The sequence below is a fragment of the Chaetodon trifascialis genome, chromosome 8, assembly GCF_039877785.1.
Source record: "Chaetodon trifascialis isolate fChaTrf1 chromosome 8, fChaTrf1.hap1, whole genome shotgun sequence".
Classification (NCBI taxonomy): Eukaryota; Metazoa; Chordata; class Actinopteri; order Chaetodontiformes; family Chaetodontidae; genus Chaetodon; species Chaetodon trifascialis.
The window spans coordinates 21,264,226-21,284,095 of record NC_092063.1 but is presented as its reverse complement, the minus strand read 5'-3'; the positions used below and the strand labels follow the sequence as shown (position 1 = coordinate 21,284,095).

General features: G+C 40.8%; 1 protein-coding gene across 1 annotated transcript in view; it reads left to right on the top strand.

Annotated features, from left to right (window-relative positions):
- The window catches only part of tafa5l (TAFA chemokine like family member 5, like), a 44,647-nt gene extending 27,559 nt beyond the window's left edge, over positions 1-17,088 (top strand). Inside the window, exons 4-5 of the mRNA XM_070969497.1 lie at positions 12,694-12,741; positions 15,217-17,088. Coding sequence (XP_070825598.1) covers positions 12,694-12,717 — 24 coding nt within the window. The 3' untranslated portion in view covers positions 12,718-12,741; positions 15,217-17,088. The remainder of the gene's footprint in view (positions 1-12,693; positions 12,742-15,216) is intronic.
- Positions 17,089-19,870: the final 2,782 nt, after the last annotated feature.

Genomic DNA, 19,870 nt, shown 5'->3' with positions numbered 1-19,870 from the left:
AGAAATGATAGATTTTATTTACAAGAACTAAAGGATGGTAAATAATATGCTGAGTCAAACTTCAGGAGGGACTAATGCCAAAATAACAAACAAAACGATCATATCTAAAAAATAAATAACTAAACTAATAAATTATAGAAAAACAAATAACAAAACCTTACCTTCCTAACTAACTAAACAGGAGAAAACACTATCAACCAAACTGGCAGTCCCACCCTACTTCTCAACAAAAGCTACTCCAAACATTAACAAAATAATATGTGGTCTGTTGGGAGATTTGGGAGATTTGGGAGATTTGGGAGATTTGGGAGATTTGGGAGATGAGGGAGATGAGGGAGATGAGGTCCTCTGCCTGCTGCCCACCAATGGCCGCCATCTTGGCTCTTTATATATCCGGTGAGACCCTGGCGCGACCAATCAGGAACGAGGACAGGTACGCTCCTCCAATCACCGCCGGGCAATGGCACAGGCTAATTAGCATTAAAAACAAAAAGGACACACGGAGAGCAGGGAGCAAAGAGACAAATCCCAAAACACGACGCTAGTCGTAACACTATGCAATTTAATGCCTAATGGAAACAGGGTCCTCTGTTCTGTTTTTTTCCCCAGGTTTGTCTCTCAACCCTGTCTCCACTAGTATTTGTATGAATGTTTGTGCTCAGGCATTGGCACCACACAAGTTCAGCTTTTTTACATTTTAGCTCGAGTGTTCTGTTTCCTTCTGGAACCAGTGTTTGCTTGACTTAACGTGTTATGTCACCGCATGAAACCACATGACATCACGGTACTTCGAGTAGTATCCAGGCATGCAGACAATCTTTTTTGTCCGTGTTTTGAGAAATCTGAAATTTTCCACAATAAAATGAGGTGAATGGAGTTTCATTTGTGATACTGTGCCACCTGTCCTCACCTGGAGTCATGATTGTGAACAGTTTATATTGGAACTGTCTTGTGTAAGATGCAGAAATCTGACTTTCTTTTATAATCTACCTCTGCCTGGTGTGACCAAAGCTGCCGTCCAGAAAACCAAAACAATGAGCTGAAAGTCAATATGAGAGGACCTGCAGAGTCAGGTGATAAGATCCATGACCGGCCTGTTTCACATTGGTCACATGATCCATTGTAAATATACAAATATTGATAATAGACTCTTTAAACTGTGGCAGTTCCTCCATTTAAAACCACAATCACACATATAATATTGCCAAGGGCTTAGTAGAGCAGACCTTTGAGGTTGACTCGGCCCTGAGGCTGCCTATGAATCCCCAGTTCCTGTTTTATGTTGAAGGTTCCGCCTTTGTGATTGTTGATTAGTTTCACCTGTCCCTCATTAGCCTTCCCTCCCTGGTGCTTTCCTGGTGTCTGCGGTGGTGCAGTGTGAGGAGCATGCCAGCTCTTTTCTTACTGTTCAGTGCTTGTGAGCTTGTGGTGTTTTTGGATTTTTTGATTCTTGGCTTGGCTCCCTGTTGGATTTGCTTGCCTGTTTGGACTGCCTTATCCGCTTTTGACCCTTGTCTGCCTTATTCCTGTAAGCCTGTGTACTTCTGTGTTTTATGCATTGAAATCATTGAACTGCTCCAGCCCTGCCTCAAGCATCTGCATTAGGGTCTTTCCTCTTGCTCATCTGTTAGCCTGTTTGTACAACCATCACACAAGTAGGTTTTCACATACAAGGACCTTTTCTTGGTGTTTTGGTGCATAACAAACAGTAAGAGATAAAAATAATAACAGCAAGTACTGCAAGTCAAGAAGCAAGCATAAAAAATTAACGATAGAATAAGAAAAATATTCCAAACTATTAGAAAAATATGTATAATCCGGTTTTAAAAATGAAAGCTTATTCAAGAATGTGCAAAATATTGACCAGGGAAAAGGTTCACAGTGGAGTGAGAGTCAGCCTCAACAATAGTCAGAAATATTAAAGCAGGACTTTGGAAATAATAACATTAGAAATTTAAATTCCTGAACGATAAAATCCACCATTGCTCAGTCGGTTGCAACCCTATGTGGTCTGGTAGCTGGCTAATGTTAGGCTAGTGTATGTCAGACTGAGTCAACTGGCTGACCTCATGACTTTGTGCTCGTGCTGCAGCCTGTCTTTGAATTTACCATTATTACCATTCCCATCCAGCAAAATGGACGTAGGCTTCCTTTAATGTATATATAACCCGGACAGTTATATATAGCACGGACACTGGATTTAAAGACCAACACATCTTACCTGAAATTAGATGAAATGTAAAGAAATGTGACCAAGATATGACAGGATTGTAATGTGTCTACCCTCAAACAAATCTATTCAAACAGCAGCAAATACACACCTATCCGCCTAAGGTGTGAAGATCAAAATAAAGAGACTGAAGAAAGAAGCAGAGGGGATGTAACTCACAGAGACAGAGCGAGTGAAACAGCACAATACAGCATGTCGATGTCAGCAAGGGATGACAGGACGGACTGAGCAGGAGAGACTGCTGATCATCGTCAGGTACACAAGGCCAAAGGTCAACCTGTGACTGGGTCTGTTGATTTTCACTCTAACTCTCTTTTATCTCCCTCACTTGCTTCCTTGTTATCCCACCCCCCCTCCTACGCCTCCTCCTCCCATCCAGCAGCCCTGGGCAGCTGCGTCAGATTTCACGCACGCATTCCCACCGTGCTGTAATCCACCCTGACAGCACACTTAGGTTAGTGTTTTGCTGTTAGTACATATACATTTACAAAAATGCAGATCGCGTGTTCCACTGTGTATTCTCAATTAGCTGTTGCTGAGCAGAGTTTTATTGCAGAAGTTAATCACAAGTGATGGTGGTGTTTTTTGAGGGGGCAGGGACAGGGAGGGTTTGGCAGCAGAAGAGAGGAGGTATCCAGAGGTATTTGTTGTAAGACCTGAAATGGGAGGAAAGCACATTCGAGAGGATAAATGAGAATGAGAAATCTATAAAGAGGATTGATCAGGCTGAAGTGCGGAGAGGAGGGTGGAGGGAGGAGGGCTGGAGGGCCAGGCTGCCAGTCGGCCACTGGCCAAGCTCTGTCTGTCCACATCTGTGTGCAAGTTCAGCGAGGAACAGAGTGCAGAGAGGGAGTTTTAATTGTGAGTGCCTCTGTCTTCATGTGTACATAATCACATTACATAGGAGCGTTCAGTGTGACAACGTGGGTTTCTGAAAGCTGGTAATGGCTGTGCTCATTATTCATGTTGTGCGTAGGCTTGACATTGGTGGAGCTAGCCACTGAAATAAAGTGACAAATGTACCTGATGGTGGCAGATCATGCATCTAAACAGACATTATACTACTAACATGTAAACACAGGGTTGGGGTTTGACAGCATTTTGTCGACTGCTGTATCGAGTTTGCTTATGGCATCTATTTAAGTTAAGCTTTCTGCAATTGTAAAGTAACTTAAAGATTCAATTGAGATTTGTGTTTTGTCAGCTGAGAAGGCAGAAACACTTCAGTTCTGAGTGGCAGGTTAATTAATGCTCACAACCTGCACTGTAGCACCAGCCTGACAATGAGATGAGCAGCAGAAAGATGTGAAATATTGATTAAATGAATCTGACACGTCGGAAAAATGCCTGCTGACATTCACACCTGATTTTTCACAAGTTAATTTCAATTCTGTAATAACTATGAAGTTCATATGTTTACAGCTTTGAAATGAAAATTAAATGGCGGAGTAGAAAGCAAGCCAACGGCATTAACGCTTCAGATTAAATCTGAAAATATTTATTGAATATTACCTTTGAACAACCTGTTATTTAACATGGGAGTTGAAAGTGTTCACTTGCACATTTTACAACATCATTCCTTAATTGAGCAGCTGTGATGTGTAACTATAAAACATACGTATATACTGTGTGTGTCTTCCTCTTGGGAGCCATCTCCGTTGTCATCTGTTATTACTCAGATGTGGCATGTTGTTGTTAATCGTTAGTTAGATTAAACAAAGCGGATCCACTGATCATTTTGCCCTGATCGTGGTAGAGCGGCTGAATGGAGATCTATCTTTGGTCCAGGGAAGGACATCTCAACAGCTATTGGACAGATTACCATGTAACTTGGTTTGGACACCTATGGCCCTCAGAGGATGACTCCTAATTTGATTCCCTGAATTTAGTGACCCAGTAATATTTCCTCTTGCTCTGTCTATTCTCAACCTTTGCATACCAGAAATCTCACAATCAAATAGGTAGACTTCCACAGTTTAAATTAAGCACAGTTATGCTCCCAAGGGCATAAAACCTTCTTGTTTCAGCAACCTTTCTTAACACTACATGTGTCATTAGATTAGACTTTCACCTTTTTGGTTATTGTCAACTGAAACCTTTAAAAAATGGTGTCTCCCTGCCTTCAAAACACTCTGGCAGTCAAACAATGAATTCAATTCTTGAAACCTTTAAACTCTTGAAACTTTCTAATGATTTAAGAAAAAAGTCTGTTTTTATAATTTCAGTGTACTGTGTGTTAAATGGATAATGATCGTTTTTATGCGAAAAATAATGATCTTTTTTCTTCTCCATAGGGAAAAACCTCCAAAGCAGCATGAAACAAAGAAATCAAAGCTTCAAATTCAATAAACTAGTGTGGAAAAATGTTATCAACCAGTTCAGGTCAAGGGCTTTGCACGTATGAGACCAACCAATTCTACAATAAATATAATGTTAGACTGAATGCACCAACATCAATGAAACATCAGCATCAATGTGGTATATTGATGTATTGATATACCAGTCTAACTACACAACACACACACACACACACACACACACACACACACACACACGCTATAGACACATTGCCATGCACCTGTGACTCTTTCTAAACACAGCCTCCTCAGCCTCCTCTCTGCAGCCCACCCTTCAGTGTGTGCAGCTCACGGTGGCAATGCCAGGTCACACACTCCAGCCTAACCTGCTAATGGAGTTTGCATATGCAGCCTGCTCTCCACTGCCAGCTACCCATTAATATGAATCACTCTCCGGAGCCCCCCCAAACAAGCTAGCAATTTGTCTTCACTAGTGAGCGGCTGAAAGGTCTACATATGATATTCTCCGAGGTGGAAAGCGCAATTCTTGAGGGTTGGGGCGGGGTGTTATGAGGTTGGTTTCATACACTTGACAGGGTTGGGGGGGAAGGTTACACAAGAGCACAGTTGCTGGTTGGATGTGTGTGAATGTATGGAGGGTGGAAATGGCCGTCAGGTGGAAAATTGACAAACTGAATTCAGGATAGTGAAATGATTTTTCTCCTTTCAGGCGAGCAAGAGGGTTGTGAGATTGCATCACTTGCTCCCTGCTTGGTGAGAGCTCTGTGGAGAGCACTGCTGGGCTCTATTATCAGCCTGTGCTAATCAAGTGATGGGCTCAAATTGAACCCTGAAATGCTTCTTTAGTGCAGGATAAGGCCAGAGTATTTTCCCAGATATTATGCTCTGGTCTTCATATGTCACTTCACAGACTAGAGGGAGCTAAATTGTGAAATGCCACTGCTTAAAACCCTGATTTGATCATATTCAGACTGCGGTTTCATGTGTACTCCCTCCCTCAGACAATACTTGACAGTAGCTGGGGAAAAAAATCCTCCTCCACCCACACAACAAATGCCACTGCTCAGCTTGTGTGTGGCCCGGAGAGAAACGAAACAGTTGCAGTTGGGCATTTTTGCCAAACGAAGGAGAGTTTCGAAATGAACAGTATACACACAGACATACACACAGCGCGACCCAGTAGGTCAGAGAGGCTTGCATCATGTTTTTTAGCATTTTCTCTTTCTTTTTCTGCTATGGTGGCCCTCCTCCAGCTATGTGCGCTTTGTTCTAGCGTCAGCCTGGGCGAAAGCTAGTGGAGTGTGTGTGTTCCTGCCAGTGCTGCTGTAAACATGAAGACATCATAGCCACTTAGCTCTGCGGGCTTTTTGAAAGGATGCCATATGACACAAAATCTTGATTCGTGCAGGAAAAAAGAAGGTGCACCTTTTTGAGAAACAGAGAAAAGGGAACAGGTGTTTGAAAAGGAAATGTTACGAAATGTGAGGCAGACAAGCAAAACAAACAGAAAAACTGGATTCGTTGCACCACATCAATACAAATGTTCCCGTCTAGTTATGAAGGGGTTACGAAATTCTCACCTCTTATGAAAGAGGTGAGAAAATTACATGGACAGATGATTATTCCACAGTGTCGTTATGTAACACTTGCCATCACCTCAGTTATAAAGGCTTCAATGTCTACAACAAACGACCAGGCAGCCAAGTCATGTGTCGCCATGGTCACTGCTGTGCTGGCAACCCATCTGACCAGAGACAGACTTCTAATGAGCTCGCTTCTCAAAGGCGACACAGCACACTCCCAGGCTCTGTCTGTTCGTGTGCGGCCTCATGAAATGAATTGTTGAGTAGTTGGTGAGGTGGGAGAGTCGTGTTGAGATGACAGATTCCTGGTTGGTTTGGTACCTTCAGTGTAAAGGATGGAAAAGGCTGTGGTGTCCAAGTGAGAATAAAGAGGAGGCAATCAGGTTTAAAATTGAGTCTGAGGTGCACAGCCAAAACAACTGGTGAAATCATTTTGCTTCTCCTTCGACTGCAATTCAAAGTTTTCCTGCAATCTCCTTCAGTTGATCAAATTTGGTTGAAGTGAATTATTTCAGAATAACAAGAAGCAGGCGGAATTAACTCAGCCCTGCAGGCAATATCTTTGGCTACACAGTCAACGAATCCCCTGAAAAACAACAATGAATTCATCCTACTAATAAGCATTGCCTATGAAGCTATTGATATTTTGACCTCCACTATTAAAAACATCGCACTGTTGCAGCGACCTGCTCCTTCATTACAGTGATGGCACACACTTCAGTTCTCAGTCAATTCTACACACACTCTCCTGCAGTCAGGGCAAATGTGTATTAATCCACTGCTGAAAGTAGTCCCCAACATATGCCTTATTTACCTTAGTATGTTGCTCAGCTATTTTAGGATATTACTTTATTAAAAATTAAGCCTTATTATTATTATTATTATTAAATCAGTGGTGTGGCCAAAATAAAAGCAAAATAATATTTTGGGGGGCTTTTTTTTAGTGCAGAATACTTCTACTGGGGATACATGCTACTTGAATTTCTGCTTTTTCAATATGCTACACAGTTGCTGATGGTGCGACACAACCAGTTTAGACTAAATACAACGTCAGTCAATAAACAGAGTTGTATTTCTGATTAATTATCTTCAGAGATGTCTCTGAAAAAAATGTTATATTCAAACCACAAATCTGCATGTAGTGATTCATATATGCGCCGTGTGTGGCACAATACAACATTGTGCACAGGCATCACACAGGCAACAACCTGTGCCCACCGTTGGCTCTGTGCCAATGAAAATGATAATCCTGCAGTAGGTATGTTTTAAAAACAAACAAACAAACAAACAAACAATTTCAGCTGAAAGGCCTGCATTCTGCGGGCAGTGAGAGGTCACATCAGCATCCAGTGTTTCATCTGTGAATGTGATTTCATTTTTATAAACACATTTTCCATTTTGATTCCACCAAATCTTTATCTAAACAGCTCATCCCACCGAGAATAAAATCTTTTTTCAAGATGTCCTTCAGTGCTCTTTGTGTGCAAGATGTGTGACTTTGCACTTATCTTTTCTATGATTTTAGTGTATTTTTGTAAGTCATGTGAATTGTTGTTTTTTGTTCTTTCATGACTCTTGTATTTGTCACAGAGATGCCTTCAGATAAAGATGGTCTATGACCATTAGGTGCTGTAACAATATGACCAGCAGCATTCATTTAGCCTAAATAAAATGCATAATGAGAGAAGTAAAGTAGGTTGTTTCTTGAATAGTAAGTCATTGTACTCATGTCTCTGAAGGATACATACAGCAAAAATGGACCCTGAGTTTTTTGTTTTTTGTTTTTTTTAAAAGTGTTATAAATGGTCTTGTTTCTAATACAGTGGGAAAATATTAGTGAGTAAATCATTAGAGAAATGTTTGCATCTTCAAAATACGTTGAAAAACCAGGCCAGAGCATTTTCAAATATTTGATATGCATGCTGTGCACCATATTCCTCAATGCTCTGCTGGCTTTGAGTCTCATTTGCAGTTGAAATTATTAAATTCTCTGCACCAGCAAGTAAATTCAAACAATCTTGCACAACTAATAGAAACTATTTTTGCAGTGTTGGATTGAAAGACGCAGAGGTTTGCTTTTACTGGAGGTTTTTTTGTTGTTTGTTTTTAGTTTGTTTGTTTCGGAGCTGTGTCTGCCAGGAGAGATGCAAATCTTCCATTAACTCAGACTAATATTTATGCATTGTTAATCTAATGACTTGAATGCACCACCATCCTTTCTTTGACACACATCAGACAAAAGAGCTAGTTTTTCTGTTTTATGTTTAACTGGCTCACGTCTAACTGACAGTACTCCTGTCATATTGTATCACATATTGGATAACATACTGTAGCCATGCCGCTTTGCCTTTGCATGTACATTTCTAAAATGACTAATGTTCAAACAATATTCGTGCCCCTGCCATACATACACAGAGCACACGGTTACGTTCGATAAGCAAATATACTCTTTATTTCGGTTTCGTTTACACATCCTCTATTTGTCAAGCGGAAAAGAAAAATGCACTCCTGTGGATTCAACTCATCTGTTTGTCGGATGTTGTGGCATGATCATCAGTCTTGTGGAGATAGCGTGTGGATTGAAGCAGGAAATATATTGAAATAGGTTAGATTGATATATTCAGAAAAGAGAGACGCAGCTAAACCAGGCCCACCTTGCTGTTCCCCTTATCATAGGTGTTGTGTTATGGAAGATGCTGCGGGAAGCTTCGTGATTACATTTACAGTATCTGATGTTTCCTTTGGTGTTCATTCACAGGGTGTAAAAAAGCAACACATTGTTTCTTTGTTTTGTTTCCCCTGGTACTGCCATCATCTATTAAAAAAGCTCTTTTTTCAGCTTGCCTTTGCGTATGTTGTCCTCCTCTCCTCTCCTCTCTGTCTGAGACCCCGAGTGAATGCGGTGTCACTTTCAGCAAACTTTACCCCACTCCCTTATTTGAAGTTCCGTCATCGCCAGGCTTTGAACTGCCATTTGTGTTTTACCCTGCACAATGCTTGTCTCCAGAGCCTCGTCTGGTGTGAAATCGTCAGAGCCGTGGGCCACGTTTTAGCACAGGGTTTTCCTGAGAAGTAATGCAGAAAGCCTGTCTGTGGACTGGACACATTCAAGCATGCTCAGCAACATCCTGTTTCAAAGCTCCGATGCTTGTTGTGCCCTTTGGATCTTTTGTTCATGAGTTTTTTTTAATAAATTATTTAGTGCTGTTACCAGTGATGCAGCCAGTCAAATCTCTTATTTGTGTCCCATTTATGATACTATTGTCACCCTAAAAACACAACCCCAGGCCTGTTTCCAGTGGTTTGATATTTCTTAAACAGCTGTAGTTACCTTTTACTTTTCAGGTTAACATTTTGCTGATAATACTTTTACTTAATACCAGTGCTTTTATATGCTTTACCTAATTTGCTACAAGTGTGTTTACATCACAGCTAACCATTTTGCAAGCCATGCTGCTGAATTTTATAATGTTGAATGTGCTTTTCCTTCTGTTCCAGACCTCCTTTACTTTCCATTAGTTTCTTTCAGTATGAGAATCAATACACAGCCTCTTGAAATGTGTTTGATTTGTGTTATCCGTCACAATTAGCATCAAGTCTGCATTCGTTTTTGTCAAAGCTACATTATTGTTTTTGCTGTGCTGACTTCTCAAATTAGGCAGGCATTTAAACTGCATTATTATGCAGTGGTAATGTAACATTTACAATAATGAATGCAGGCTTGATGTTCAGTGTAATGATCACACACACGTCTGTTTATTGATTTTCAAACCATGTAGAGATGAATGTAAGCCAATGTCAGTGTGGAACAGAAAGATTCAAAAATGGTCAACAAAAATGGAAATTTACATGATTTATAGTTAAAGCTGCATTACATCACAATCTGTCTACTTTCAAAATCTTAGTGGAGACCAAAACAGAGCTAAAACGAGAGTGAATATTGATCTTACATATGCCAGGTGGCCACCAGCACAAATAAATGCTGAAGTTGTTCAATGTTTACAGGATGTGTAAGATAAGATATGAGATAATAAATATGTCTGGCTTGTTTTTTTTACAGCCTGGTGTAAAAGGTGTACAAATAAAATGAATGGATGCAGCTTTAAGGAGCTAAACCTTTCAAAAACATTGCAAGTTACATTTTTTTCCATTCTAATGGACTATTCTTACATTCTGATCCTGCTACTTTTGCTAGAGTAAAGGCCGCAGGTTTGGGGTGGTAGATTGGTTTTCCTGTAGCTGCCTCCCTAGAATTAAAGCAGCAAATGCAACCAGATGCTTCATACATAATGGTGGTTTTGTTCCTGTGAGACAGCTCTGTGTCTGACGCTCTGATGCTTTTGTACATCAGACTCATACTCTGGGCATGAAGCATCCACTCAGGGTCCTCAGTAGGCTATAGTTGCGCTTGTTAGCCTAATAACAACAGCAGTTCTAGTGGCTGGTAATGACTGGGACCTCTGTGAGTCTCCAGTTGATGAAACCAGCTAAGTCCTGTAGAGGAGTCCACTTGTTAGGAGAAACCCCGGGGAAAGATTTTTACCTACTGCAGTGATGGCACAATGCCTGTCTCCATTATGGCTGGGTGGGCTGTTGGTGAGAGTTTTGCGGCTTGAAGTGCTACCAAAGCAGTCTCTGCTTTGTTTCCCCCAGAGCAGTGAGCAAACAAGCTGTCTGCTGTACCTGCAGTGGCTTTCCCTCTCGGCTTCAAAGATTTCTGCAAGCTGTAATGCTACCTTGGCTGAGGATTTTATTTGTGTAATGCAAGGCATACTGTATCTTAAAAATACTTTGATCCTAAAACATGTTGTGTTGACGATAAGGAAGGAAGTTAATTGAATCCCTTAATATTTTTGCCAATCTCCACTGGCACTCTCTCAAAAATCCAGGCTGTGCACCTCATTTGAACTGTGAAACTTTATCATTTATGCACAGTGCTCAATGTTTACAAGTGATGATGAAACGAGGGCTCCCCGAGCTCAGAGACAAGGTCCAAATGTATCAATTTCACCGCAACATAAGCAATTAGCAAAGCGTTTATTAATGTGCTCCCTGCTTTCCCTCTCTCTCTTTCTCTCTCCTTATCTGAGGATCTCCCTCTTTTCTTGTGCCAGCGGGAGATGAATATGCCTTCGATGTCCTTGGTTTCCCATCTTGTAGACACCACAGGCACTGTTTACCGGCGTGCATGGCAGGCAAACAGCCAGCTCTTGCACGAGTTGGTCCCGTGGGGCCAAACTCACCCTGTTACCCTTTTAATTAGTAAGAGCAGTTAATAGTGCTGGCCGCTTCTGCCACCTCAGCACTCTGCACTGACTTCAAGAATCCCTCCGATCGATCGCAAAGAGTCCGACTCAGACAGGAAGTCGAGGGTGAGGAGGGGGTCTTATTGTGGGAGCAGCTTAGGCACATTCATGATGGTTTTTGGAGAGAAATCAAACAACATGCTATTTTCTTTGAAGGAACCTTTGGGGCCAATGTATCAATAACTATTCTTTCTCTTTTTTTCCTTGTACATTTGAAGGGATAACAAGGTCTCTGGGTTCCTCATGCACATTCCTCTCACCCATTTTCTCCTCTCGCACATTTCCTCTCCCTCAAAAATGAATGTAATCAAAAAGCTAAGGGTTTGCTTGGCAGATTCTATTGTGCCCTTATAAGCTTTTATCCCTTCCAACCACTCGCCCCATGCTCATTTCTTTTCTTGTTTTGATTTAAAGATGCAGTGGAAGTACTTAGCATTTAGATGACATGCTGCTGGAGAGGTGTGATGGATCAGCGCCTCTTCAGAGGACTGAATTTCTTCGACAGCGCGGGGGCCAGTCGGCCGGTCGGACAGAGCGACAGAGCGTAGGACGACAGGCCGGGCGGGCAGCGGAATACCAAGTCCGCCTCACTGCTGCAGATAGCCTGGCACAGCCGAGAGGAGAGCAGAGGCTGCTGGGAATGCCAATGTGCTGCCCAGACAGCCGTCTCGCCTTGGCTGCTCTGATTGGCTAAACAGACCATTAGCTTCCTGATTATGATTAGCCGAGTCATTATCTACACAAAAGTAGCTCATTCACCAATATTAAGAAGGCAAGGGAGCTGTTTTCTTCCTCCGGTCAAGGGGAAAACAGCGTGTTTTCACGTGTTCTCCTAAAGATGAATGTAGGAAGCAAGAAGTTGTTGTTCACAGAGAAACAAAGTGGAACACTGTTTATCACCCTGCCCCACAGCTAATGTGATAAAATGTTCTATCTGTGTGATGCCATTGATGGAAGAAAGGAAAGGTCTCTCACTCGTTAACGCGGATGATGAGGTGCCCATTACTCGCTCGTATTTTCTGGTCGAGGAGACAAGCGGCGTCCTCAGAGGTCATAAAAACTGGGAGAGAACAAAATAACCTTCAGCTTCCATCATCTCGCCTTAGATATAATTGGAAGACAGGCCATCTGTGCTTTTAAATGGACATATGCTGCTCTGCGTCCAAGGCCAATATTCAGAGGGAAAGTTGAATAAAACGTTAGTGAAATCTGGCCCTCTGTTCCCCTGATGTTGACCCTCTGTTTTTCTTTTCCAGCCTTTGCCAAAGGAGCCATCGTAGGATGCAGAGGAAAACAGCAACTACGTGAGTTTTACATGATGCATTTTATTGTCATTTGCATACTGGGTGTATAACCCTGCTTCAGTTCACTTCAGCATACAAGCAACCAACGGCATTTGATTGTTGCATCTTGTAGAAATAATAACTTTTCAGGGGAATTTGATGAACAGCAGAAGCCATACCCCAATTCTACGTTGCATAAAGGTTCGATGCATCTCAGACCTGAATGAATCAGCCATTAGTATCTATTCAGCATGTATTTTATCCAGTAGTTCTCTCACCACTGAGCTTAAATAAAGATCATCCAGGACTTGGAGAAAACACAATGGAATCCCCCATTTCTCTGGATGCAGCCACTTTGATGTATCTATGCAAAAGAAAAAAAGAAAAAAAGAAGAAGAAAAGGAAATCAAAGGGGGTTATTGAAAGTTTTGAAATGGAAACTTAAAAGCCCCACTGTTGTTACATCAAAGGAAGAGGCTACTTGAAGTGCCCAGTCTTCCTTTTAGGACAGAGGCAGTAAAAAGATATGAATGGGAGGATGTTTTTTGACAAAAGCAATAACTGGAAGAAAAAGCTACATTTTTAAACTCACTTTCTAAATGCCATGGCAAGAGATTCCCAGGGTGCCTGCCTTGCTTTCCTCCAAGTCGATATCCGTTTATTAAAAGTCGGCAGGTAAACTGGAGCCAGGAGCAGGTTAGCCTGACTCTGCTCGCAGGTTAACTTCACTTCCACAAACATTTTTCTTTTCTCTAAAAAACAAGGAAGTCTGCTAAAGATTAAACTGAATTCATCTCCCAAGAACACTGGCTGAGTGTCTATGAAGCTTTTATATTCTGCAAAACCACGGGCATTTAGAATCTGCATGCTTTATGTCTTCTAGCCAATATTCTAAGATTGATTTTCCCTCATCCACCGAGAAAACAAAATGAATCACGCACAATTACCAAGGACAGGGAGAAAAGGGGAATTGGGGGCGTCATAAATATTTATTTGCCAGCCCTGGGAATTTGTGCAATTCTGTGTGGATTTGCCAACTCATATTTAAGTGTCTGAATGATTTATGCGGGCAGTCCTGGGTGTCACATTTGTCCACTGTCACCCTGGATCATTTATGTATTAACATTTATGGATTTATCCATATAACATATTCATGACAAAGTTGCATTATCATTCAAATGGTTTTCTTGATCAAATGATGCTAATTTAAGTCATTAACTGCAAAATTTCACTGAGGGGAAAATTCCATGTGAAAAGGAATATAGGACATACACTGCCGGATCCATCCCTCCACAGAATCATTCATAGAATTTTATTAATTAAAGACATGAAATTGTGGCCTCAAATAAAGTCCCTTTCAGATATGGAAAACATAAAATTGCTGGTTTTATATATCTGCTTAAGTAATTGCTTTTTGTCAATCAGACACGATTCCATTATGTAAATGTTCAGTCTTATTCAGACCCTTACAGAAAGAGCCACAGTGCTGGTGCCCTATTTGGCACCTCCTGCACGAAAGGTAGTAACTGGCATTCCTACAAACAGAGATTTTAAACCCTGTTTCATTGTTGAAGCCTCAATTAATGACCATCGTCAGTGTTAGAGATGCTCACCACTTCTTCACAGTGAAGTCCCTCGTAACATTTCTCATTAATTCTATCGTCTATTAGATGAAGTTAACAATACGAGTGTGAAATGTGCCGAAAGCAGAACTCTGTTGCCTGTCTTATGATATTCAACGGTGCGCGAGCGTAGAATAACAAGACGTTAATTTGGGGCTCTCATTTAATTCTTAATTAGCTCACACGCTGTATGTTAAGCGTCTTGCTGGAGTAGGCACGGATGAAAATTGAAAATACAGGGAGGGAGTGCTGGTTTGATCATTACTGTTTTTTTTTACCTGCCCTGCACTGCGAGGGGGAAAATATCCTCAACAGATTAAAAATTACTCATTCAGTAATTTGTTGTTTATTAGACTGATTTCATTTGTGATTCAAACAAATGAGCAAGTGCTCCTTTGTCTGACAGTGATGTGAAACCAAACAGGTGCTCCTGATGCACAGGTAGGCAGCCGATGTCTACCAAAACAGAGAATGAATTCCCCAAAAGTCAAGGCCATCTGCTTTGTTAAGGTGCATGAATTCAAAAGCCTTTAGCTACATGATTAATAATGATGATTAAGTGATTTAATGAATGCATTACATTGTTCTCAAGAAAATAAAACATGTGCATTTAATCTCATCTGCTTTTTTAACCTTAAATCTTAACTTACACCCCTCAGTGTGATGAGTTGTGTTACAGAAAATGTTACAGCTACATTTGACCTCGTAAGATTGCCATCAAGATTTTTACATGAAAGTGACCTGAACACGTCTTCCAATCTTGATCCAACATGTAAAATTGTTGACACATTTACGTAACAGGGTGTATGTCTGCAAGAGGCTTGTGAAACTTGTGATTTTTATCTTTTCCCCCTCTTTTTCTTCCATTCCTCAGGTTCATTGACATCAGTGCTACAAAAGGAACTGAGGGGAATCACTACACCAGAATATTGTGTCCATTCACGAATGAGGTTTCCAAACTTAACACCAGGCTTGACCTTCAGTAAAAAAAAAAAAAAAAAACAACCATCCGCTTCTCCAGTCACCACAGTGAAAGACTATCGACAGACACTTCTGTGAACTCTGAGCAGTCTGAAGTGAGCAGCATGGTACACCATCTGCATTAAATTTTCACTGCAGCCAAAATCATGGACACGTCATAGAACAGAATACCTGTGAGGAACAGTTATCAAGAGGGCAGTGGAATATTCATTGAAGTACATTACCTTTTTTTCATCTTTCTTATCCAACATCAAGTCTGCAGGGGATGGCTCCTTGAAGATTTTTCAGACTTTTGTGGCTTGATTTAGACTTGTCAGAAGGTCCTTCAAAAGTCAGCCTCTTCATCTTCTTTACTATCCTCACTATGAAACCGTCCAGGCTTATATTCCAGCCAAGTTTCTTTAATGACAGCTCGCTGTTAAAGAGTCACGACATTACAGAGGTTGAGCCAGGCCATTGGATTCTAGCCTATAACACCTTTCTCTCATTTGGCTGGGTGAAACTTTACAAGGCAGTAGCCTCCAATATCTCTGCATACATACACAGGATGGACGTGAAAAAAAAAAAAAAAAAAAAAAAAAAAGCCTATTGGAATGTCAGCGACAAGGCGACAGAGGAATTGACTCTTTCCTCAACGAATGAAGGTCATGATGGTGAATATTGGACGTTTTGGACAACTTAGCTTCTAACTTATGTTTTTTTTAATGTGGTGCCAACATAGACTAGATGAGTAGTTTTTGTCAATGAACCTCACACATCTTGTACACACCACCGGGAGCATTTAGCAGACGTGGACCCCTGGCTCATTTTAATGGCTATACTTTGTGTGTATGTGTGTGTGCGTGTGTGTATGTGTATGCTTGTGTACCTGTGTGTGAGTGTGTGGACACATGCAGAGATACACTGTGAAATAAGTCATATCCAATGCATTATTCATACTCTTGTATATTTTTGGGACACACCCAGAGCAGAGCTCACCATCTGACAAAAGAAGCATTTGTGATATACAGATATTGGATCTCATTTGAATATTCTGAGATAAATCCTGGGTTTGCCTTTTCTTTTCTTTCTTGCCCTTTCTTTAGTACATAGAGATATTTATATTGGGGTGGGGTGGGGGGTGGGGGGTGGGGGGTATTATTGAAACTGGGGGCAGATCTACAGTATGTCACATAAGTTAAATTCTGTAATTAAAAATCCATTCATGTGTGATTAAATGTATTCAGAATACTTGTCTAAATTGACTATATTTTGATATGAAATGTTTTGGCCAGCTGGAAGTACTATTTGCTGATTTCAGATGCTTGATATATTTGAAATTCTGTATATATATATTCAATTAATGTATTTTATGTTCCGTGGGTCTCACTCCAAGAGGAGATAAAGAAGAGGAGGAGCACAAGAGGCATTCTTCGAGTACAAGAGGTGGACACAATAACATGAACACCAGTAGGATATTTTAAAAACCCAGAATACAATAAAACACAATCCAAATACCACAATACAACAAGCTATTGCAAGATGAATTAACGTCTCTCTGATGCAGCCTCATACATACCATCTTCACAGAGGTAGTGTTTGTTGCAGGGCGATTGCAATAGTTTGCATTATATTGTACAGGTGTTCCTGTTAGTGTGTCTATACACTGTTTTGTTTTTTGTTTTTTTTTTCATTTCTTTGTACTGAATCCTGTACATCTCCATCTTAATGTATGCATTTGAGGATATAAAGAGAGCGTCCGCTCCCGGGAGCTGTGGAGTGTGTATTTGGTGTGTGTGTGTGAGTGTTTTCCAGGTCAATGGTGGTCTGCATAGTGAGAAAATCCCTATTTCCACCTGATTCCATACCTTTGATTTCTTGCTGCCTTTATTTGTTCCGTCTTTGGTGTGCACTCACCATAAACAAATTGTCCCTTTGATTTGAGTCACTGTCAAAGCAGAAACTGCAGCTGCAGTTACACTTAGCATGGCAGTGCCAGAGTAGAGCTGGAATTTACAGCTGCAGTCAAATCCAAACAAGAACAGAAATAACAAATATCTGGACCTTTTCCGCTACTTGTAAAGTGGTCTAAAAAAAATGTCAAAGTCTGACAGTAGGCATTTATTCCAGCACATGTTGTCAAGCTAAGTTCAGCAAGTTGTAGCCCTGAGCTCTCAAGCTCTGGTGCACTGTGGTGGAGTGACTATCTAGGGCCCCAAGCTGAGGGAGTGTCCTTAAATTGTCAGGACTATAAATACCTTTTGTGGTCCTCAAATGTCTTTCTCTAAATATTTTATACTTATATTTCACACTGTCCTTGTTTTGAAAGAGACTCTGGTTAAAAATTACAAAACTACAGGCCAATTATTTCCCAAACATGACACAGCAACAGTATTTGAGACAAACTGGAGCATTAAAAAAAGAAAAGAAAAGTTTTCTTGTGAAGGCTAAAATGAAACTGGGTAACACTTTCTATTAAGCTCATATATGATTTATAATAATGCAGACCACTGCATAATGCATTATTACAGCAGCATATTACATTACAAAAGTTACCACAGGCCTTCATGTGGGGGATAATCCACAAAGAGGTGAGCAGATATTGAAGAATAACACACAAAGTGTGAATATTGAAAAACAACACACCATGTGGAGTGCATTATTTGTACTGCACACCTCATCATAATTGTTCCCACTCCCACTTTGCCATTTCCAGTGTGAAGCCATTGTGTAGTCATGACAGTGTTGAGGGTGCTACATAGCTGTGCAGATATATTAAAATGATAAACACCTTCAAGCCAATATTAAATAGATGTTGGCAATTCCCGACTAATAAAATGTGTGATAATGGTCATAGATGCTTATAATGGCTCGACAGATTGTAAACATCATGGCACTCTTGGTATTATTTTATGATGCAAGCCCTAATAGGTTCCTGAGAAGGTTTTTGGAAAACATCACTGGAAAATATAGACAATTGAAACACTTTTAATTAAGCAATCCTAATTAACTGCAGGTGATCTAGTAAACATTTGCCGTTTCTCTACATGCAAGCATACAATGAATGCCCCCTAACCCTTTTTATATGTTTAAACTGATTAGCCCCTTCAAAGAAATCCCTGTTAAAACCAACAACTGCTGATAAAATCAACACATCTAACTAGACTTTAACAGCTGTTTCACACATCTCTATTCTCCTTGTATTTAGTGCCAAGTTACAGAGTTCTTTCCAGGAATCCTTAAAGAAATCATTGGGAAATAACAGACCCGTAAAATAAAGCATTACTGGGCTTTCTATAACTATTATTGATGGATAGTGTTTTTATGATGCCACAGTGGCTTTAGAACATAATAGAAACAGGTATTATTCACTGTGAGAAAGGTGAACATTTTCTACTCCAGCATACAGTATCATCAACAATATGAAACTCTGAGACGTGTGGCTTCTGTGTTTGCTGCCGAGCCAGTGTTCCCACTCAACTCCCACTCAGTTAGAGATGTTCTTTCAACAAGACCCCGCTGCTGCTTCCTTCCATTTTGGATGTCTGCCTTGCTGTCTCAGGGTTTCAAACGTGGGCTGCAGTCAGGATCAACAAATGGTATGAAAGTGGTGTCCTGCCCCCCCCCCCCCCCCCCCCCCCCCCCCGTCATCGATGGTAAAGCATGTTTGCTGGATATCAGAAAACCCCTACTTTAGCAGAAGCAGACAGTGAATTGTCATGACAATGTTATGGTGAGCCATAACCACATTCTTTTAGAAACCATATGTACACCAGTCCTCATAATCTCTAATGCTAATAGGGTGATTTAGCATGAGCAGCTGTGATACTTGACCTAAAATTAATATGATCATTCATGTCAACTTTGATAGAAAACGTTATACAAAGTCTTATGATGCATTTTCCATGATATAATGTGTGAGCATAGATAGGTATCAGACATTGTAGATATTGTCTTCATTGAAAAATGACCTCCCATCAAGTAGCTTCAATTTGTGTCAGTGTGGATCCCAGATAAAACCACCCATCATGTAACATAATAACGCCTGACACTCAATCGGCTCTGGTCTTAACAGGCTGTTGCTCTGTTTTTTATAAAGTAATTGTGTCTGCACTTGTGGAATATCGTTCCCGTCATCAATAAAACCTTCTGGTGCAGGATGGACAGGTGTTTCAGCACTTCAGGCCTTTGTCACTGTATCTCTGTTTTGCTACTGAGTCCTCCTCATCTACAATAGATCCCTGGCCGAGCCTAATGAGACACAAACACACCCCAGAGGCTCGGACCAACTTGCTAAACACAGCGTTGTTGAACAGCACCGCAGTGTAGCAAATTAGCATTTATGCCTACATAAAAATCCATTTACTGATCCATTAGCTTAGCATAGTGCTAATGAGTTGCCACTGATGACTCGCAAGGGACTTTGGTTAGCAAGCGAATCGTCATTAAAGGTAGGCACTTACAGAGCGACAGCTCCATACATGTGAAGAGTAGATGGCCTGAACAATGCGAGAACTTCATATAAGCCTGTCCGTTTTCAGTGACTTTGAAGTTTTTACATTCTGCAA